Consider the following 17,996-nt stretch of genomic DNA (forward strand, 5'->3'; position numbering starts at 1 on the left):
CAGATCTCTAAATGCAGCTGTATCCTTCTGACACAGTTCCTAGTCTCTCTGGTAAGTGGTGTTCCTGCTGTGTGATAGTTTTCTGCTCAGCACATGGCATTAATTCTTCCACCTGAACTTAAGTGCTCTGTATCCTTCCTCTGCCTGTGAGTAGCACAGGGTTGTTGTTGTTTTTATTCAGCACTTCCTTCCATTTCAGTGAGAGTCTGCCTCACAATTCAGTTTGCCAGACAATTTCTGTCCAGTGAACTCAGGCTTTGTTCATTCTCTGCAAGAATTCTTCCTGTGGTTTGCAAATTTTGCAAATTTCCACCTCCTTCCTTTGCTACCTCAGTTTCTCTTCATGCCACTTGGCTCCTTAGCAGATTTTGATATTCTAGATTGCCAGATTCCTGTGCAAGTCATGTTTCCTCTTTTAGACTTCAACCATTCGCTTTCTTTTGATGTTTCATCCTTTCCTCAGCCACTCCCTAGTTAATCACCCCTAGTACCGTGCTGGGGTGGTTGACAGTGATTTTTCCTCTTTCCTACTTGTCTGAAAACAAGCAATCAGCTCCACAGCTCTGAGGCCAGGTAAGCTGTTTGCAGGTCTGTGTTGTTCTGGAGCAGTGCCCTTTGATTTTATGGAAGTGGAGAAATTTAAATCAGTTTTACCATCTAACAAAATAGCTACAGGTTTTCAGTAATTAAACAGTTTTAGATCCTCGCATAGTTCTGGACAGGACGCAAGCTCTTTTTCCACTAAGATAATTTATTTCTGTGCAAACTCTTTTTTTAGCACCTTTCACCTGCAGGGCATCTGTTCCTCCAACACCTGCAGTGGTGCTCAGATAAGATACTTGGTATCTGATGAAGATACACACGAAATGGGCTTGCTTGAAATCCCTCCTCACCAATCCGTTTCCAAGTGAGACAAGGCTGAGCGGCTCCACCAGCAGGTTTAGTTCTCTTGCCCATGGTGCATGGTCTTACTGCGGGTACTGTATTTAGGGGGGCAAACCCAACATCTGCCTGCTGCCTCCCCCTTTGATTTTATTGACAAAAATCAGCGCAGAGCTGTTCCTGGCCAGTTCAGCAGGCAGGAGGAGCGTGCCTGCAGCCCTCCCCTGCTCCTGGCTGATGTGGAGGTGATACTGGCAGCACCAGCTGCCAGCCAGCTCTGGGCGTGCTCCAGCACAGAGCGTGGCGGTGTTTGGCTGTTGGGATGGTGCCTGCCATCCAAGCAGCTGTTCCTGTGCTAGAAGGTACGTGGGTTACCAGACAGACTGCTGGATTAAAGGGCTACAGCAATCAAGGCTCGTTTAGGTAGTGGATTAAGACCGAAATACTGAAGAGCTCAGAAAGTAGTGAAGTCAGAGATGAGGAGAAAGGGAGCACAGAGAAATGGGGACTCTGAAATAAAGCCACTCAACTCCATGGCCTTGCTCACTTTCCTACAGTTTCACATTGGATGTGTTTTTTTTTTTTTCTGTGGCCTATTCTTTGCCTTTGTTATGCTGTTGCATTTTTCTTCATCAACACAAAATAAAAAAGGTTTCTTGTAGAGTAGAACATGGTATCAGATCTGTAACAGTCCCTTTCTCATTAGAACATAAATATTTTGTCACAATTTCCTGAACAGATTTCTGAAAATATGTATAAAATATAATAAGCTCTGAGAGAATAACTACAAGTTTTAATGTGCAAGCTTTTAGAACTAAAAAAATGTATTTTTTATGTATAGTTTACTTTTAAAAGGTCTTGAGATAAAACTTGATGTTATGACCTGCGTAGTGATTCAAAATGATTGCAGAATAAATTTTAAAGATAACACTGACCAGTGCATGTTTGCCACTGAGCTCTGAGAGCATGATAAATTCTGGAAGGAAGTTGCTGGGTAAGTAGTGACCCACAGCTCAGAGGGCATTCGCCAAGTGCATGTTTACTTTCTTGGCCTTTCAGTGCAAAACTAAGAAACTGGGAGCTGAAGAGAGCAGGGTGGTCACTAAAACAGATCAGGCATTTTGTGAGGAAAATGAAAATTACTGGAGCGGGGCAGGCTGAAGGGATTGCAGATGACTTGTAAGGAATATTAATGAAAAAGATAGTGGGGTTTGTTCTCTTGATATATCCTCCTTTTTGCCTGTAAGGACTGATTTATACCTCCTGATCTGGAGATTACGATATAGATGGTAATCTAGATCACTGACTTTAAAGGGCAGTAGTGGAGACACTGGTTTGCTGTGACAATGGGTTCCTGTGATGGAGCAGTGCTATCACTGCAGTCATTTGCAGTTCACGCTGCTTGTCCTGGCAGGTGTGTCAGTAACCTATAACCTATGTAGAGGCTTGCCCATGAGAAGTTGACGTGGAATTGGAGTGAAGATTGTTCAGGATTATTTCATTAACTGTGATCTGTAATTCACTGCTTAAAATTCAGAAAAGTTGAGTCCTATTGCTCAGTTCCTGAAATCACTGATAGGACAGCACGCATTGGCACTTCTGAGATCCGTGTCAGTGTAGCTTCAAACACAGGTTATAAAACAAATACATTATTCCCCAGAATCTTACATTCTAGTTACAGAACAAGTCAAATCCAAGCAAATAGGCAAGGCAGAACTTCAACATACGAGATTGTTGCAGTTACATCTTTGCTTTATGTGAGGGGCTTAAAAAAAACAAACTGTGGCCACCTGGTTGGTAAGCCCAGATCAAAAGTAGCCCTGAAAAGTGAGGACACTTTAGGCTACAGAAAGCCAATCTTTTAGAAGAGATTAAAGGCTCTCAGTTTGTCCAAGAATTCAGAGTGGAGCCCTGGAAGAAGGGTCCTGCACTGACAAGTGAATTTCTGAAGCAGTTGGTGAATTTTGCAGGCAAAGAAAGGAAAAGCTGGAAGCTGATAATGTTGGCTTTTGGAACTGAAAGGGAGTGGAGGAAAGGGATGGGTCACAGGGAAGTGCTGACTAATGGTCAGCAAACACTCAAAGGGAGTTCTTGTGTTTAAAAGCTGGCCTCACTTCCTAAAAGGAAAATAAAACCCAAACTGTTCAAGCATGAAATTTGGCCTGGGGAAGTCTGAGCTGAACTGCTAGAAGTTGGGGAGGGGCTACGCTGGAAGGAGGGCTTGATTAGGATAATGCTTTTAGCAATTAAACTTCTGGTGTGACCTGGGTTCTTGTCTCTTTTTTTGGGTAGGGTCTATTTTATTAGAGAAACCTCATCTTTATCTGTGTTACTATCTTTATTATACTGGAGAAGTCTGTAACTAGTAAGCCGGAATTTAAATGGTAAACGTACATTTTTTAATAAGTAAATTAAAAAACAAATAAAAACCAGATATTACATTTTTCCCCCTTATTCCTATGCCTCCCCTCCCGCCCTCTGTAATGGCTGAACGCTGATTGTGGTAAGTGGTGGATGAAGACTGAAGGGATTCCAAAGCTGGAATTAATTGATACTAAGTTAAGGTGATAATATTCATTAATTAGGATTTATTTGTGACTTCAACTCTAATGGAAATCCCATGCTGAAATTTAGTGAAAGTTGGAGATCCATTGTATTAGTGGTCTGTTTTGTGCCTAAGGATAGGGTTGAACCGTTCCTAAGTAAGTACTTCACTGTACATATTGATAAGACGTATTAGTTACTGTTCTTGGTAAAGATAAAGATGTTACATATCCCTCGTCCTTTAAGAATCATTAGTAATTTAACTGATGTGATTTTTAAATAAACTTCTGTTCATCACAATTTATAATTTCTAATTTTCATTCCCTATATATCAAAAGAAATGCAGAAAGCAAGTGAAATTAATGTATAAGAGCTGAGGTATTGGTATCACAATGTTGATTTCATGGAATAAATTAAAACTTAAGAACTCTTTAAAAGACTATTTTTAGAAGTTGCATGGGTCTTTACTTTTTGCTTCTAGAGAGAAAGTAGGGTTTGGTTTGCTCTTGGTGATTTCACTGTCTTAAGTTTCTCTGTTGCTTCCACATGTGTAATAATATAAAGATTTCTATTGCTATTTCAAATGGAAATTTTCCATTTGATGGTTTTTGAATGTTTGCAATGAAACTTGAGTTCAAAATCAGTTTTACCTTGCATTATTGATTTAACACCATGGGCTTCTAAAATACTTCTGAAACTGATGCTCTTTGAACTCTGTGGTGGAGGAACTGTAGATCCTGGAGCTTGAAAATCCTCAGATTTAAAACCATTTTTAGCTCACTATCAAAATTCAGTAGTTCTAATATTTATGTATATAGTATACTTAGTTATTTTAGATATCACTTTAAACCGTTTAAGCTAAGTAGTGTAATTTCTTCCTACACTTTTGCTCTGAATCATCTTTACCAGCTAAGGTTAAATGGGTAAATAAAAACAACTTGTCAAATCATAGCCTTTAGACAATATGTCATATCTGGGTGCAGAGAAATCTGTTGCTTCTGATGCTTTGCAACTTGGGAAATCAGGTTGCAGGGGGGTTGAAGCATGGTGATGAAAAGGGAATAATCTGCTGGTGAAAAATACAAAGTACTGTATTGCCTACAGTTGGCTGAGCAGGTAGCTCACAGGTACCAGCTCAGGCAGCATCATGCCTGGAAGATTTTCTTCTTTGTTTTATGTGGCAATCTTTAAAGTCTTCAGGGATGTGAATAATTGCCTCCAACCTCAGTGGCACGTAGTGTCTGAACTGGAAGTGGAACAAGCTCTGCCTGAGACGTGATCGTAAGGAGGAGTCAGAAAGGGAAGGAAAAATCCAGTAACACAGGAAGTGGAAGTGGAAAGGGGGGGTGAAAGAATACTGAATAATAAGAAGGAAAAACTAAACATTAACAGTGTGAGATGGATACAGTAGCCAAAACACTGAAGTACGGAGAAAGGAAATAAAGGAGTTGTGGTGTGGGGGTTGTTTTTTTTTGTGTTTAGTCTCAAATGAGGAAAAGATAACCTATAAGGCTGTCCATATGACTAAAGCTGGGAACATCTAAACAGCTGATTGACTTAAGGTGTGAAGTGCTTGTTCTGAAGCACGTATTTAAAAGTAGTTGATGATATTAATTTGGCAAGAAAAACAGTTTCATTTGTTTTTTCAGCAAAATGCCATGCATTTGTTTCCAGTAGGCCCTACCTAATGGTTTTGTAGCCAGCCCATCCTGTCAGGGCCATCTGGGAGCGATCATTGTCTGAACACTCAAGCAACCAGTCTGAACTGCCCTCCGAGACTTCCTACTTCGAGCAATAAGGAAACAAGCTAAAGAATCTTTTTATCTTCATATTTTGTTTTCCTTGGTGGTGGCTAGCCTAAGGGTTATTCAGCAGGATTGCTAGGAACCCCCTTTAGATCCTCAGGCAGCTGGCTGTAGCAGCTTTTATTGCAGCGTGCTTAGGCAAGCCTCTCTGACTTGCAACCTTCAGGCAACCAAAAACAGGTATATGGAAGGGGGCATAAAACTGGCTCCTGCACATGCAGAGATGCATTTGATTTCCCTCTTGCTTTTTGTCTCCTTTATGAGCTGACTGGGGAGAGAGGCATGAGATAGAATCTCAGAGATAAAAGGACAGGAAAGTGATAAGGGATTCTATGGCACATGGCTCCTCAAAATGGTCTGCCCTTCCCCTAATAACGTGAAAGTTAGTGTTTCTGTAATCTCCTCTTTATTGTTACAGAAAACAAAACAGTCGCATCTGGAGAAGGTCTTCTCTGTGCTTGCTAAGTAGGGGTGTAGGAGGGCATCCGTAAAGTTAAAAGAACCCATTAACTTGGAATAGTGGTGGAGACAGCTCTTCCTTTAGGTTTGCCCTCAGTGGTATCGCAATCTCTCTCATTTAAAGTTAAGGAAAGAAACATGAATTTTGAGCATGTTGAGTGGCTCAGCCATAGGGAAACAAACTTCTTAACTTTGGGGGCTGGGTGGAGAGAAGGGGGAGGTTTCCTTTAAATAAAGTCTTCTGTGGGACTGTGAGAGGGCAGGTTTAAATAAAATCAAATAAATCTGATGATACCAACTGTGATACCAGCATTTGGTCCTCTACAGAATTTGGAAAATGATTGAGTTGATACAAAGAAAGTAAAAGCAAGGTCTTTTCTTTTTAATCTCTGCAATACTACCAGTTCTTACAGTTTTCAAAGTAATGGGAAGAGCCCTGGAAATTGAAGTGTCCTCATTTCTTTCATCTCAAACTCGGAAAAGAATATCATTTCATTTGGAAGATCCAAAGAGAAATCCAAAAATTGTGTTTTTTCATAAGCCATTTAAATGTTTTTAAACATTTAAAATGTTTTTAAGTTTTAAGTGTTGTGGTACTAACTCCTGGGTTTCTTTTTAGTGCATGAGGTCCTTGAGTGCAGAGTAGGAAGAGGGACAGGAGGAAAAAAGAACAAATCCAGAGATCAGCATATCATGACTTCCATTTTTACTTGACAAATGGCAGTTGTTTTACAAGCACATTATAATAAAAGTGAGTCTACCTTTGGCAAAGCTTTGTGCCTATCATGCCTTCATCTCATGTTAGTCATGCCCGTATGGTTAGACTGCCTACTGCCCCTGTGCATTTTAGGATTATATGCTCCCCTGAAGTTCAGGGAGAGCCTTCCTGAAAGTGCCTTCCTAAGAAGAGCTGTGCTTGTCTGCCACCCCCAAAAAGTGATTAAACAAATCAGAGCAGTGAGCCTAATACTCAATCCCCAGTGTATCTGCATTATGTGCTGTCTGCATACAGGCTGGTGCTAATAGAAGCCGCCTTTGAATACTCTGTTTTAAACACAGCATTTCGTGTATCTTTTAAAAACTCTTATTCCATAACTCATATTCCATGTACCAATGTCTGTGGCTTTATGGGACGTGGTTGCAGGAATTTGCTGGTTCTTAGCATCTTGCATGCTGGCTCTACTTCAGGAACGAATTCCAGAGGGGGGTCTGTTGGAGAATGTGCCTGACTCCTAGTGAGTTTGTGCAAAATGTATTTCTGTACTAATTTGGCTTTTGTCAGCACCATTGAAGTCATTTAGGTGCTCCTTATTGCGTTGCTCTAGTTCAGCTTTAGATCATTCATGTGTGGAATGAATTTCTGCTGCCTAGGACTGTACTTATGAAGCATCGTGTGTATCTGGCCCAGGTCTGTTTGATGCTCTAAGGGGACACGGCTCTGATGGGCTCTTCCCACCTGGTAATGTAGCTGTCAACAGCAGTGTTGTGCCCATCATTCTTCTAATACACTTTGCTTATGTTCTTTCTCAAAGTTAATGAAATTGCAGCTGTGGCACAACATAATTGCACACTTACCAGTTGCATGTTGATTTGGGGATGTGCTTTTGCAAGCTGTAAGTAGGATAGAGCTGTGTGTATCATCCTATCACCAGCGTGCTCTGTCGTTGTATGCTGGTGGTGTGGTTTGGTGAGGACATCAGCAGCAGTGTCAATCAAGTAGTCCAACACAAGCTTTGCCTGGTTAACATACAGATCTGATGAGGGGGAAAAAAAAAAAAACACAAACATGTTATGTATTGCCACAATATTCAGAAACTTTGTTCCTATTTCTGTGAAGCAGTTGGACCATGCCCACCTTGAGATGGATCATGGTAGGAATTTTAGTTCATTTCTGCAATTTCTAGGAGGAAGTCAGATTAAGAGGCTGTCAGTTTTACTGCTGTGTACCTGATCTTAATCTGTAATAATCCTGGAGCCTAGGGAAACTTTGCAAGATAATGGGAGAGGACAAGTGGAAGCTATGCTTTTCCAGCAATAGATGGAGTATCATCTCTCTGCGGATGCTATTTTCATTGCTGTGAACAACAGTTTTTCCTTCTGTTGATTTTATTTAAAGAATAATAAAATATATATATTATTATTATTATTTAAAAAGAGAAATGTGAGGTTCTTAAAGGATCTTTGGTCATTTTGAGCGTATCTTGTATAACTCTGGTTCGAATTTAGGAAAGTGTTTATGGAGTATTGGATTGAGATAGAGATCATTGCTAGCAACAGAGCTCATTTACCCTTCAGCCTTTTCTTCTTACTGTTGCTGCTTGGCATTGAAATTTGTGTCATCCCAGTGTTTTAATGCAGGTAAGGTGTAAATCTGTAATGCTATTACACAGTTGGCAAAGAACTGTCCTTTGCTCTTAAGTTAGCAACCCCTAATTAAAAATGGCCCATAGAGCTGAAGATTTGATTTCACATTTCAATCCTTCCATTTTGGAAGTACCATTAATAGGGTAGAAAAAAGGATGGACAAAGTAAGCCATAGCTTCCACCCTCAGGAAAAGCTGAATCCGCTCCGTTCTGTGTAATAATATCCTGAGCATCGTATCAGTCATAATGTAGAAATCTCTACGTCCTATTTTCCAGTTTTCAAGAGTAGTAATAAAAGCAGTTCAGACTGAGACTGTTTTTACTCTAAACTTTTTCTTTTATCCCATTTTTAAGTTGAATCTTAGAAAATGGATGGGCTAGGGGACCCAACAGCTACAGTGTCAGATTTTGGCCTTTTAGCTGTTACCACCCTTCTTAGACATTTGTGTTCACCTCTGCTCTTGAATTAGTAGATCCTGTCACTTTCACAACTGTTCTACAGTCACACTGCCACATTTTTCATGCTCCTGTAGAGGTTAGGCCTCTGCAAAAGTGGATATTCTGGTTTCCTCTCTGCCTGCTAGCACTATATACAGGTTGATTATCTTGCAGGTAACCCAAACTGCTTAGACACACGCCAAGTTTGTATAAGATTTGGCACAGGGTTTAGTTTGAAATTAATTTTTGTGTGTGAGAGGCAGTTTATGGCAGTTCCAAGAGCAGAAATGCTCGTTCAGTTTCTCCTGGTGCCAGCAGAAGAACCAGCTTTCAATATATACATCCTGTCCGGACGTACTGAAATACACGGGTGAGAGCTCTAAAAACCTTTCACATTGTTACGCATTAGGTAGCCTGAGGAAACCAGGTGGTTAATAAGACAAGGGGAAAAATCTGGAAGAACAGAACTTGTGGCTCAGTCGTTTAGGATAAAACAGAATCAGAGGTGAGGTGTTTGCTGATGGAGCGGTTCACATTTGGGGTATAATGAAAAGCTGAAGTTTCACACCAACTTTAGAAAATACTTAAGCTTAGCTTTGTGCCACTTGCTCATGTTACACAGACTGTCTTATTCATCCCCAAATGTATAAAAAGTGCATGAGGCCTAGTCACCAGTTTTGGTAGGTCTGTCACAATGCGGTCAGTGGTACGTGCTTGTGTTCTTACTTTGTTTCTAATAAAACAGTACTTCCAGTGAATTCTTAAAATAGTCCTGGAAATCTCAACACCAAAATCCAAGTTAGTCATTGTGACTTCACTAGACGGTGGAAATAATTTTCTCATGCAGGCATAAAATATAAGACTTGTCTACCTAGTAAAACATAGAAGCATGACTGTATCGACAGATACTAAGCTAGTTCTTTAAGGATGCTTTCGTATTGAACAACAGCTTGCCTTTCTGAATGTTTGTGCCTATTTATTTTTCTTGGAATGTTCTTTAATGAAGTCATGTCCAAACTGCAAAGAGAAGTGATGGGTTGTTTATTCTGTCTTGTGTACATCCTTTCATGTGTAGATCAGGCCTTTTCAGTGTTAGCTATTGCAGAAATTTTATATATTATGTTCATCTGGTATCTAAGATTAAAACATCTTTTCTTCTTAATGGCACGTTTTTTGTTTGTTTGTTTTTACGCATTTTAGGGTAATGATTTGGCAATTTCTGACTCACTCACATTAATAATATCTTTTCTGAGAGGAACCATTCTTGTAAGATGAAAATTCTCACTGCAGATGACATAGAGGTGCGCACTATATATAAGGAATATTTATGCCGATTTGGGGACAAAAAGAGGAAGAAATAATCATGATTTTGTAATGACTGAGAATTCCGTTAAATGAACAAAGTCCTCAACATGCCTTGGGAAGTGTGTGTTGAGCAACAGGGCTGCAGTTGCAATACTCCTCCAGAATATCAAAACCGAAGGCATTTTAGGTAATATTTATCGCTGGTGACTGTGGTTGCATATAACTCCAGGACTGCAGTGGATATGCAACTCCTAAGGAATGAAACTTTTACTGGAGGATTTAAGTACATGTTGAGTGTCCTTTTTGTGTTAGCTCACTTCTGACCTGGCTTCCAGTAATACCATTCACTTCTCTTCAGTGGAGCAACTACAGTACAAAGGTGAAGGTGTATCGTGCTACTGCAGGGGCAGATCAGTTCTCCATTTTTAGGAATGGCTGTATTTTATTAGTCTTTCAGCACCTAAGGGTGATTTTCAGTAGGAAGTAACAGATGTGGCGGTGTGTGTTTGTTTGTTTCTTTTTTTTAAATTCAGTTAGGAATTGAATACCACAAATCTGGCATGTGATAGTGTTTAATGCCAAAAAAGATTTCTTTCACATAAGAACTACAGCTCTTAGTAACTGCAGAAATGCGCTTAGCATGAAAAAAACAAACAAACAAACAAACAAAAAAACCAAACAAAGCACATTTTATTAAAAGTTATAATACATATATAGGGGGGAACAGCTTGATTGTCTTCATAATGCATAGCACTTAAAGTGCTTTTTGGTTGAGGTGGTTTCTTATAACAATCACTCTTCTTGATACCAGAATGGATACAAGTTTGCTAGCAAATATTTAACATATTCTGGGTGTTTTGGTTTTGTGCACACAGTGCAGAGCTGTGATTCTACCTCATGAGTAGGTTTAATTTTAATCTTACAGTACTGTACTAGATATAAGGACTGATTTATATGTCACTTTTTTAATGAGGTTGACAGTAGTACTTTATCAAAATGTGGGTCAGATCACCTTTACTAAATGTAAGGGTTGGGGCAGTTGGCAGCTAATGGAGCTACTATGGAAAAATTCTGTTCAGTGCAGGGAAAGATGATGTGGGGTTGGTGCCAGTGTTCTCGTTTTAGACCTTCCCTGTGCTGCTACTCAAAACAGGGGCAAACATCTCTACCTGCAGAGAGTGTCCTGCTTCCATACTTAAACTGATGAGGAATGCATGATGTTTATAGTAAGTTACCGTGGCACACATACTGCAGATATTTAACAAAATTAAAGCCTGTTGTTGTTACTGTAGTACTGGGATTTACTTAAACCTTTCATCCTCAGAAATGGGTGCCTGCCTGCTCTGCATTCCTCCATTTGATTAGCATGATTTGGAAGTTGGGGGAAAGAATTAATGCGTTGTGATGCTTGGGGTGTTGGTTTTTTTTTTATATGTAGCATCCAAAAACTCAGGATACGGCACAGAGAGGTGAGGTATGTGTGTGGACTATGGTTTGAGGAAAAATAGAGAATTTTTGAGTGAAGGTGTTGGGAAAATGTATATGTAGGCCAGGAAGCAGAAAGCTGAGTTGGATGGGACAAAGTTGCCTTATTGAACCAGCCGTGTGATTCGTATGACTCGAACATAATCAGCTTGATTGCTTTGAGGCTTTTCTCTTGTGGCTCTTTGTTCTAAGAATCCTGGCTGGAGCTGTGCTGATAAAGTAAGGAACATGCTGACTTCCCTCAAGTGATACTCAGCTGGGGAAAAGTCGGAAGCTGCTGCTGTCTAAAATAGCTAACCACGTTAACAAGCCCATCTGAACATTAACTGTACTTTGCACGGTATACTTGCACAGTTTTGAGGAGCTGATAATGCTGCCTTTGTGCTCAAAATTGGCAGTGGTTCTGAGATGGCTTCTTCCACAGTCCCTTCATCTGTCCCGTGCTCAGATATGTTTGGAAAAGTTTGGTGAATGTCGTTTCTGTGTGTCCCTACAGGTAACTGTAAAATGGTTCTGTAATGCAGTGAGGCAACATTTTTTCCCTCTGTTTTGTGCTCTGCATTCAAATAGGGTATAAAAACAAAGGCTATAAAATATGTACCCTAGGTATACGTTTTATAACTGTGTAGTGTTGCAAGTATTTTTATAGGAGTTAAATGGAAATAAAAAATGTGTAATCATGGGCACAGTGGTGTTTTCCCAGTTTCCTCTGTTCCCAGAACTGAACTGAGCAAATATAACAAATTAGAAATAGAGGGGAGGAGTGGCACATGCTGGTACTGTAACTTAAACACAGTCTGTGAAGCATTACTGTACAGTGTTTTCACATCTGTATTATCTTTTCCTGCTTTCATTGCTTTGCAAAACTGACCGGCAGAAAAATGAAATTTTTTTTGGAAAAAAAGTTTTATGTACATTCCAGTATATATATGGCAGTCTTTACTATGTTTTTCCCTGTTCTATAAATAAACAGGCTAAAAAGGAAATAAAGAAGCCTCACTGCATGTGGCATGTTTCTCAGTTAAGCTGCATGTTGAAAAATGTATGTGAGCAAAGACATAGTATGCTTAATAGTACCTGGATTAAATGAGCTGTATCATGGAAAGTAACACCATGGCAGTGATACCATTTTAATTAAACCTTTAGTAACAGGGGGGCTTCCTGTCTACAAGGGAAAGCTGGCATTACTTGCCACGCGTAGACAAAGTAAGGCTTTGTTTACCCTTAGATTTTTGTAAAATAACATTCCTGCCTGTTTTGTGATCCTACTAGAATATGGCTTTAAATTCTTGGCCTGAAATCATGTGTGTTTAGAGAGGGTAAAATACAAGGGAGAAGATACTTAGCTTAAAATAAAACTTGTTTTTGAAAATCACTTTGTGATACCTTCTACTTTCTAATAATTGTTAAAGGGACTTCATGTTACAATACGATAAATAATTGTATACAAGTAATTATTTTGGTGACTAATGACCCATTTTATGATCTTCTGAAGTTGTAATTATTAATTTTCACTTGTTTGAGATCAATAGCTATTAACAGAATTTAGTATTTCAGGAAAAAAAAGATATATTTTTGAACACCAATGAACATGTTAAAAACACTAATTCAGTGAATTAATAATGAATTAATTATAATTATAACATTAATAGTGAATTAATGGTTTCATTAATTGAAGTCAAGGGTTTCAGTAGTAAGTTCCTAGACACAGTAACTGGTTGCTTGGGGCGCAGAGATGTTCTGTTTTGTTAAGCCAGTTTGACCCAGGAGGAGATCTTAATTTATGACCAGTGCTCTGGGGTGCTGTGGCCATGCAAATACATCAAGTTTGAGATTCAACTCCTCTGATGTCAGTGGATCTGACCTAATTACCTCAGGTTCCTTTCTCAATGGAGAAAATAGGCCTGATTCACCTTCAGTACATTCCTTAAATTTATCAAATGAACATCCTAACAGTGCTCTTCTAGGTTCCTTCCTATTTAGTAGGGAGCGGGGTGACAAGGTCAGATGTTGTACACAAAGATGTAGATCTTGAGGTGACCAAGTATGAATTATCTGTCCCTGTAAAATAATACAGTACCACCTCCTAAGCTTAGATATGCCTTAAAGTAGCATTAACTGTGCAGTAAATCTTCCCAATTCACAATTGTGATTTAATCCCGACGTAAAGATGGAAAATGTATAGCCTGACTAGTAGTTCTGTACAAATACATACTGATCCACAAAGGACATGTACAAAACCATGCAAAACATGGGTACATACACAAATACAAATTGGAGTACCTAGTTTTGAATTTAGCTCACCACTGGACTCTACATTGCAACTTTAAATGTAGCATTTTTTGTTGGAGGAAGTGAAAATGAGCATTCCACATAATCCAAAAAGAGAGAACTTTGGTTACTGTAAGGAAAGAATGGCACCAAGTTAGCGATGTCTTGGATTCTAATTGATGTAGGGCTACTGGATATGAGTTTGAATTGATACCAATTTGAAATGAATTGATAACAAGCCTTGCTGTCAAAGCTTAGCATGCATTAGTTTTATTTTTGTTCCACATGTACTTTTCTGAGCAATCTCAATTAATGGCATCAGGATACTGTGATGCTTGTTTGTGAATAGCCTGCATTTGTTATTCATTAGATTAGCAAAGCATGCTAATCACATACTCAAAAGGTGAAGTAATCATTCATTACATTTTGTGTTTTCATTGACTTAAATAGTTTTGTGAATGACAGTGGTGAATGTATTTTCCAGGGCTTTTTTTCTTTTCAAAACAGATAAATCAAAGCTCCCAAAGTGTTGTAATTAGGTTCTAGAGAGGACTAAGTTGAGTTCCTGGGCAATCCAGCTGTCTTCATCTTTTCACATGAAGTTGAAAGGCTACTGAACATCACTTTTTTTTTTTTTTTAATTACTGCTCTAGTGTGACTGAACATCTCTGTGGTAACTTAAGTAACCAGCTCTCGGTGGGGAGGGGAGTAGGCCTCAAATAATCGGAGGATGCGGTCTATGCACAGAAAGTTTGGGAAGACTGATGATTACTCACCAGCCAGTTCATTACAGCTCCCCAGGCACTGGATGTGAACTCATCACGCCAAGTTACTCGACTGTGCTTGAGATTCCAGGCATAACTGGCTCGGTTTGAAAGACTGAAGTCGTGTTTAAAAATGACAAGTAACTAAACAAGAAAGGGAGATAATGTTTAGCTCATGGATGTGTTATGGTACAATAATCTCGGTTCCAGTATTCGTCTTGAGCCACATCTGACCATTGCTGCAGCTCTAATCGCTACAGCTCTTTGCTGGGAAAGTGATGGTGACCAGAGTAAAGGGTTTGAGAGTTCTTTGGCAAGAATCCAAAAGTTCTTGTTTGGTTTTGAATGTGGCTGCTGTTGGCAGCCTTAACCTTTTGTTGCTAAACTTTATGAGCTAGCAGGTCATTATTGTGAATGTCTGACTGTCCTAACTCTGGCTTTGTTTCCTCAGTCATATTGATCAAACAACAACATGGCAAGATCCGAGGAAGGCCATGCTTTCCCAGATGAATGTCACAGCTCCCACCAGTCCTCCCGTGCAACAGAACTTAATGAACTCAGCATCAGGTAAGCAAAATCTGTATTTTGTGGAGAAGGTCATACAAATGAAGACACTGGTAGCTATTTTAATCCGCAGGGTTGTTGTAGGGTTGTTGAAATCTCACAGTTGTCTGTTTAGTTTGAAATGTTAAACAAAAAACCTGATGCATCAAACGAGAGGCTGATACTTGAGGTAAGAGAACATGTAACGTTTGTCAGCAAAAAGTATGCTGTAGTTTCTAGGTCTGTGTAAAAAGTATGCTTCAAATGTTTTTAAAGAAAGTGAATTCCTGCATTTGTTTCTTCTGAATGAAATGTTGTTATATAAGTGTAATTTTACATTGAAGTTAGTGCTTCTGCAATATTTTTCTGCCTCCCCTTGCTCACTTACTATACTTGGTGTCCTCCTGTATATTTATATTTCTTGCATTTGTAATAGACATCGCACCTTTTTGTCTTTACTAAACAAAGCAGACACCTGGAAATTCTGAAGCAGAGACCTTTTGGTTTTCTTCTTCTCCAACCATTTTCAAAATCCTGTATTGTGATTGTTCCTCTAGCTGAGGAAATAGGATATCTTTTCCTGGAATTAGAATTGTTTTTCAGCTAGCCTAGGGGAGGCTGTTATTAGACAGTAGTAAAGTGTGTTTGTTCTTACTCTAAAATCTGCTACATGTTTTCATAGCTCTATTGTCCTGATGATGCAGAGAGCAAGCAGGTAAATTTGGCCCCATGCTAGTTTTGCTGCTGCACTCTTCTCTATGCTTTGTCACCGTCTGTCTCTGGGGTTCACATTTCATTTATTTTTTGTCTGATTTCATTTTGTGTATGTCTGCTGTTCCTGTTTATCACAAAGGTTGGTCTTTGGTGCTGCTTTTTGTTGTCCATTTAGACAGCTTTGTTTCTTGCTGCAATTCATACGCTGCAGATAATACTGAAAGATTAACAGACATGACCAAACTGTGCTGTTCGTGGCTGAGTATTAGAGGGTAAGCTGATCAAAAGTTTTGCTGGCTGGGCCAGGAGGTTGGATTATCCTGAAACAAATGAAAGAGTCCTGTTCAAGTTCAGGAAGTCATGATTCAGAGCAATTAAGCTCTCAGTCTCTAATGTGAAAATACAATCTGTGATTATTTTTTTCTGTAAATATATCCCAGGAAACTACAGCAATAGAGATGATGTGTTTTATTAGGGCTCTTTCTGAAGAACAGGGAATAGGAGAAAGAAAACAACTTCTCTGTCTGTTCTTTTATTTGGTTTATCTTCTTGTTTATACTAAAACTAGCTGCTGACTGTTTGAATGCTGACACATTCTGTGTTTTAAGATAACTCCTCAAACCTTCCATTGCATCATAGAATTAACAGGAAAAAGTGTTGATAGTGAAGTAGGACACATTTTGTATGCTTATAAAAATAAGTGTAAAATACTTAGGAAAAAATAAAGAAAATGATTAGTTGTTAGGGGATAAGAATCTAAAAGAATAGCAATTCTCAAGGATTATTTCGAAAAGAAAATGAAGAAATTAAATGTAATCACAAAAGTGCGAGCAAGTGATCTTGCATAGATCTTGCTGCTCATGTGGTAAAGAAGAAATGAAAATTTGTTGTGGGTTATCTTGTGGCCTGAGAAGGATTTTATTTGAATACAAATTTATTGAGCGTTCCTTTTTTATTTCATAAATGATACTGTATTGAATACAAACTGAAATCTTGTAAAGGGGTTTTCCCCAGTGCTTTGACCATGTGCATGAAGAAACCAAAACTTCTCTGTATATTGATAATTACATGTTTAAATGGTGCTTTTTATTTATTTATTTTTTTTTTTAAACTTAAATCACTTGGAGTAATATGGCTTAGAACTGACTCTTTGGGTGCACCCCTTTAACTTGATTGTGTTTAACAAAAAGCTATTTTGAATTAAATAATAAGGAATCTATATTTTTTGTGTAATTCTATTTCTTATACTTGATTCGGTAAATCTTCATGTACTAACTTAAAATTTTAACTGTGTAATTGTTTTTACTAAAGCTTTTTATATGTGGGTTTGTTATTTTCTTCTACTGAATTTATGGCAATTTGTGCTTCCTTGGTGGCTCATAAAGAATGAGATAAATGGAAAAACCAAGTAACTATCCCCTCAGCACAGTGGAATTTAAATTTGAGTGCTAGCATCGTATAGATAGGACTGCTTAATGTTCTAATTTGGAAATTCATCCTCAAGAACTGGGAAATAAAGCTGAGACCTTCAAGTCAAATTTTTTCCTGTTATGAAATACTGCTGGCAGTGAAACATGCACTAGTGCTGTGAGAGCCTTTCAGGAAAGATGGTAGGAAAATCCAAGTAAGCACTGTGACAGCTGGGGGTCAGTGACCAGCAAAAAAAATAATTGTCTAAAATACCACAAGAGGAAGTTTTTCTTTCTATACAGTTCATCCTTGTATAGCACCAATTAATTGTAGCCCTTAATCAGAAGTTACAGATCGACTTTTAGTGTATGTAATTGCAGACTGCCATAGGAGCTTGCGAGTAAAGTTGCTGTGGTAAAATACAAAAACAAAGATTTTTAGGGGCTGCCTTAAGAGTTATTAGAGGCTTAAATTAGGTAGAGTTAAGAACAGAAAAACAAACCGAAGAGGGAGGGATACACAGGCCTTGGAAAGCTGCTGCATATTGAAGATAAACCTGTTGTCTTTTTGGATAAGCAGGATAAATGGAGCTCAGGGGAAGTCGGAAGACAGCAAAACGAAAAGATTAGCGGAAAGGATGAAGGCAAGTCAAAAAAGTGATTGGAATCAAGATTGGCATTGGGAGGATGTAGTTGGAGATTTTAAGGTTGTTTTTCTTGAGAAATCCCATCTCTTGAGGCAGAGACTGTGAGAGAGCAGCCAGGTATCTTGCTGCAAGTTATGTTTCTTTAAGGAAATTAAGGTCATCTGAATGAGCTTCATCTATTCCTAGATAGGAATGTGAATGAAGTGCTGTATGAATGATTATATATATATATATATATATATATATATATATATATGTAAGCATATATTATTTACAGGAGGGTGTCAGTATGTGAAAGGGAGGATGGTTTTGGTTTGTTTCTTTGATGCGTTTTTGTCCCAATTCTGCTGTACTTGGCTTACTCAA

General features: G+C 38.7%; 1 protein-coding gene across 3 annotated transcripts in view; it reads left to right on the plus strand.

Moving 5' to 3' along the window:
- YAP1 (Yes1 associated transcriptional regulator) overlaps positions 1-17,996 on the plus strand; it is an 87,635-nt gene that overhangs the window by 33,609 nt on the left and 36,030 nt on the right. For all 3 annotated transcript variants that reach the window (XM_084290915.1, XM_084290914.1, XM_084290916.1), the window contains exon 3: positions 14,769-14,884. In XM_084290915.1, coding sequence (XP_084147041.1) covers positions 14,769-14,884 — 116 coding nt within the window. The remainder of the gene's footprint in view (positions 1-14,768; positions 14,885-17,996) is intronic.

This window comes from Netta rufina (assembly GCF_964035555.1).
Source record: "Netta rufina genome assembly, chromosome: 1".
Taxonomy (NCBI): domain Eukaryota; kingdom Metazoa; phylum Chordata; class Aves; order Anseriformes; family Anatidae; genus Netta; species Netta rufina.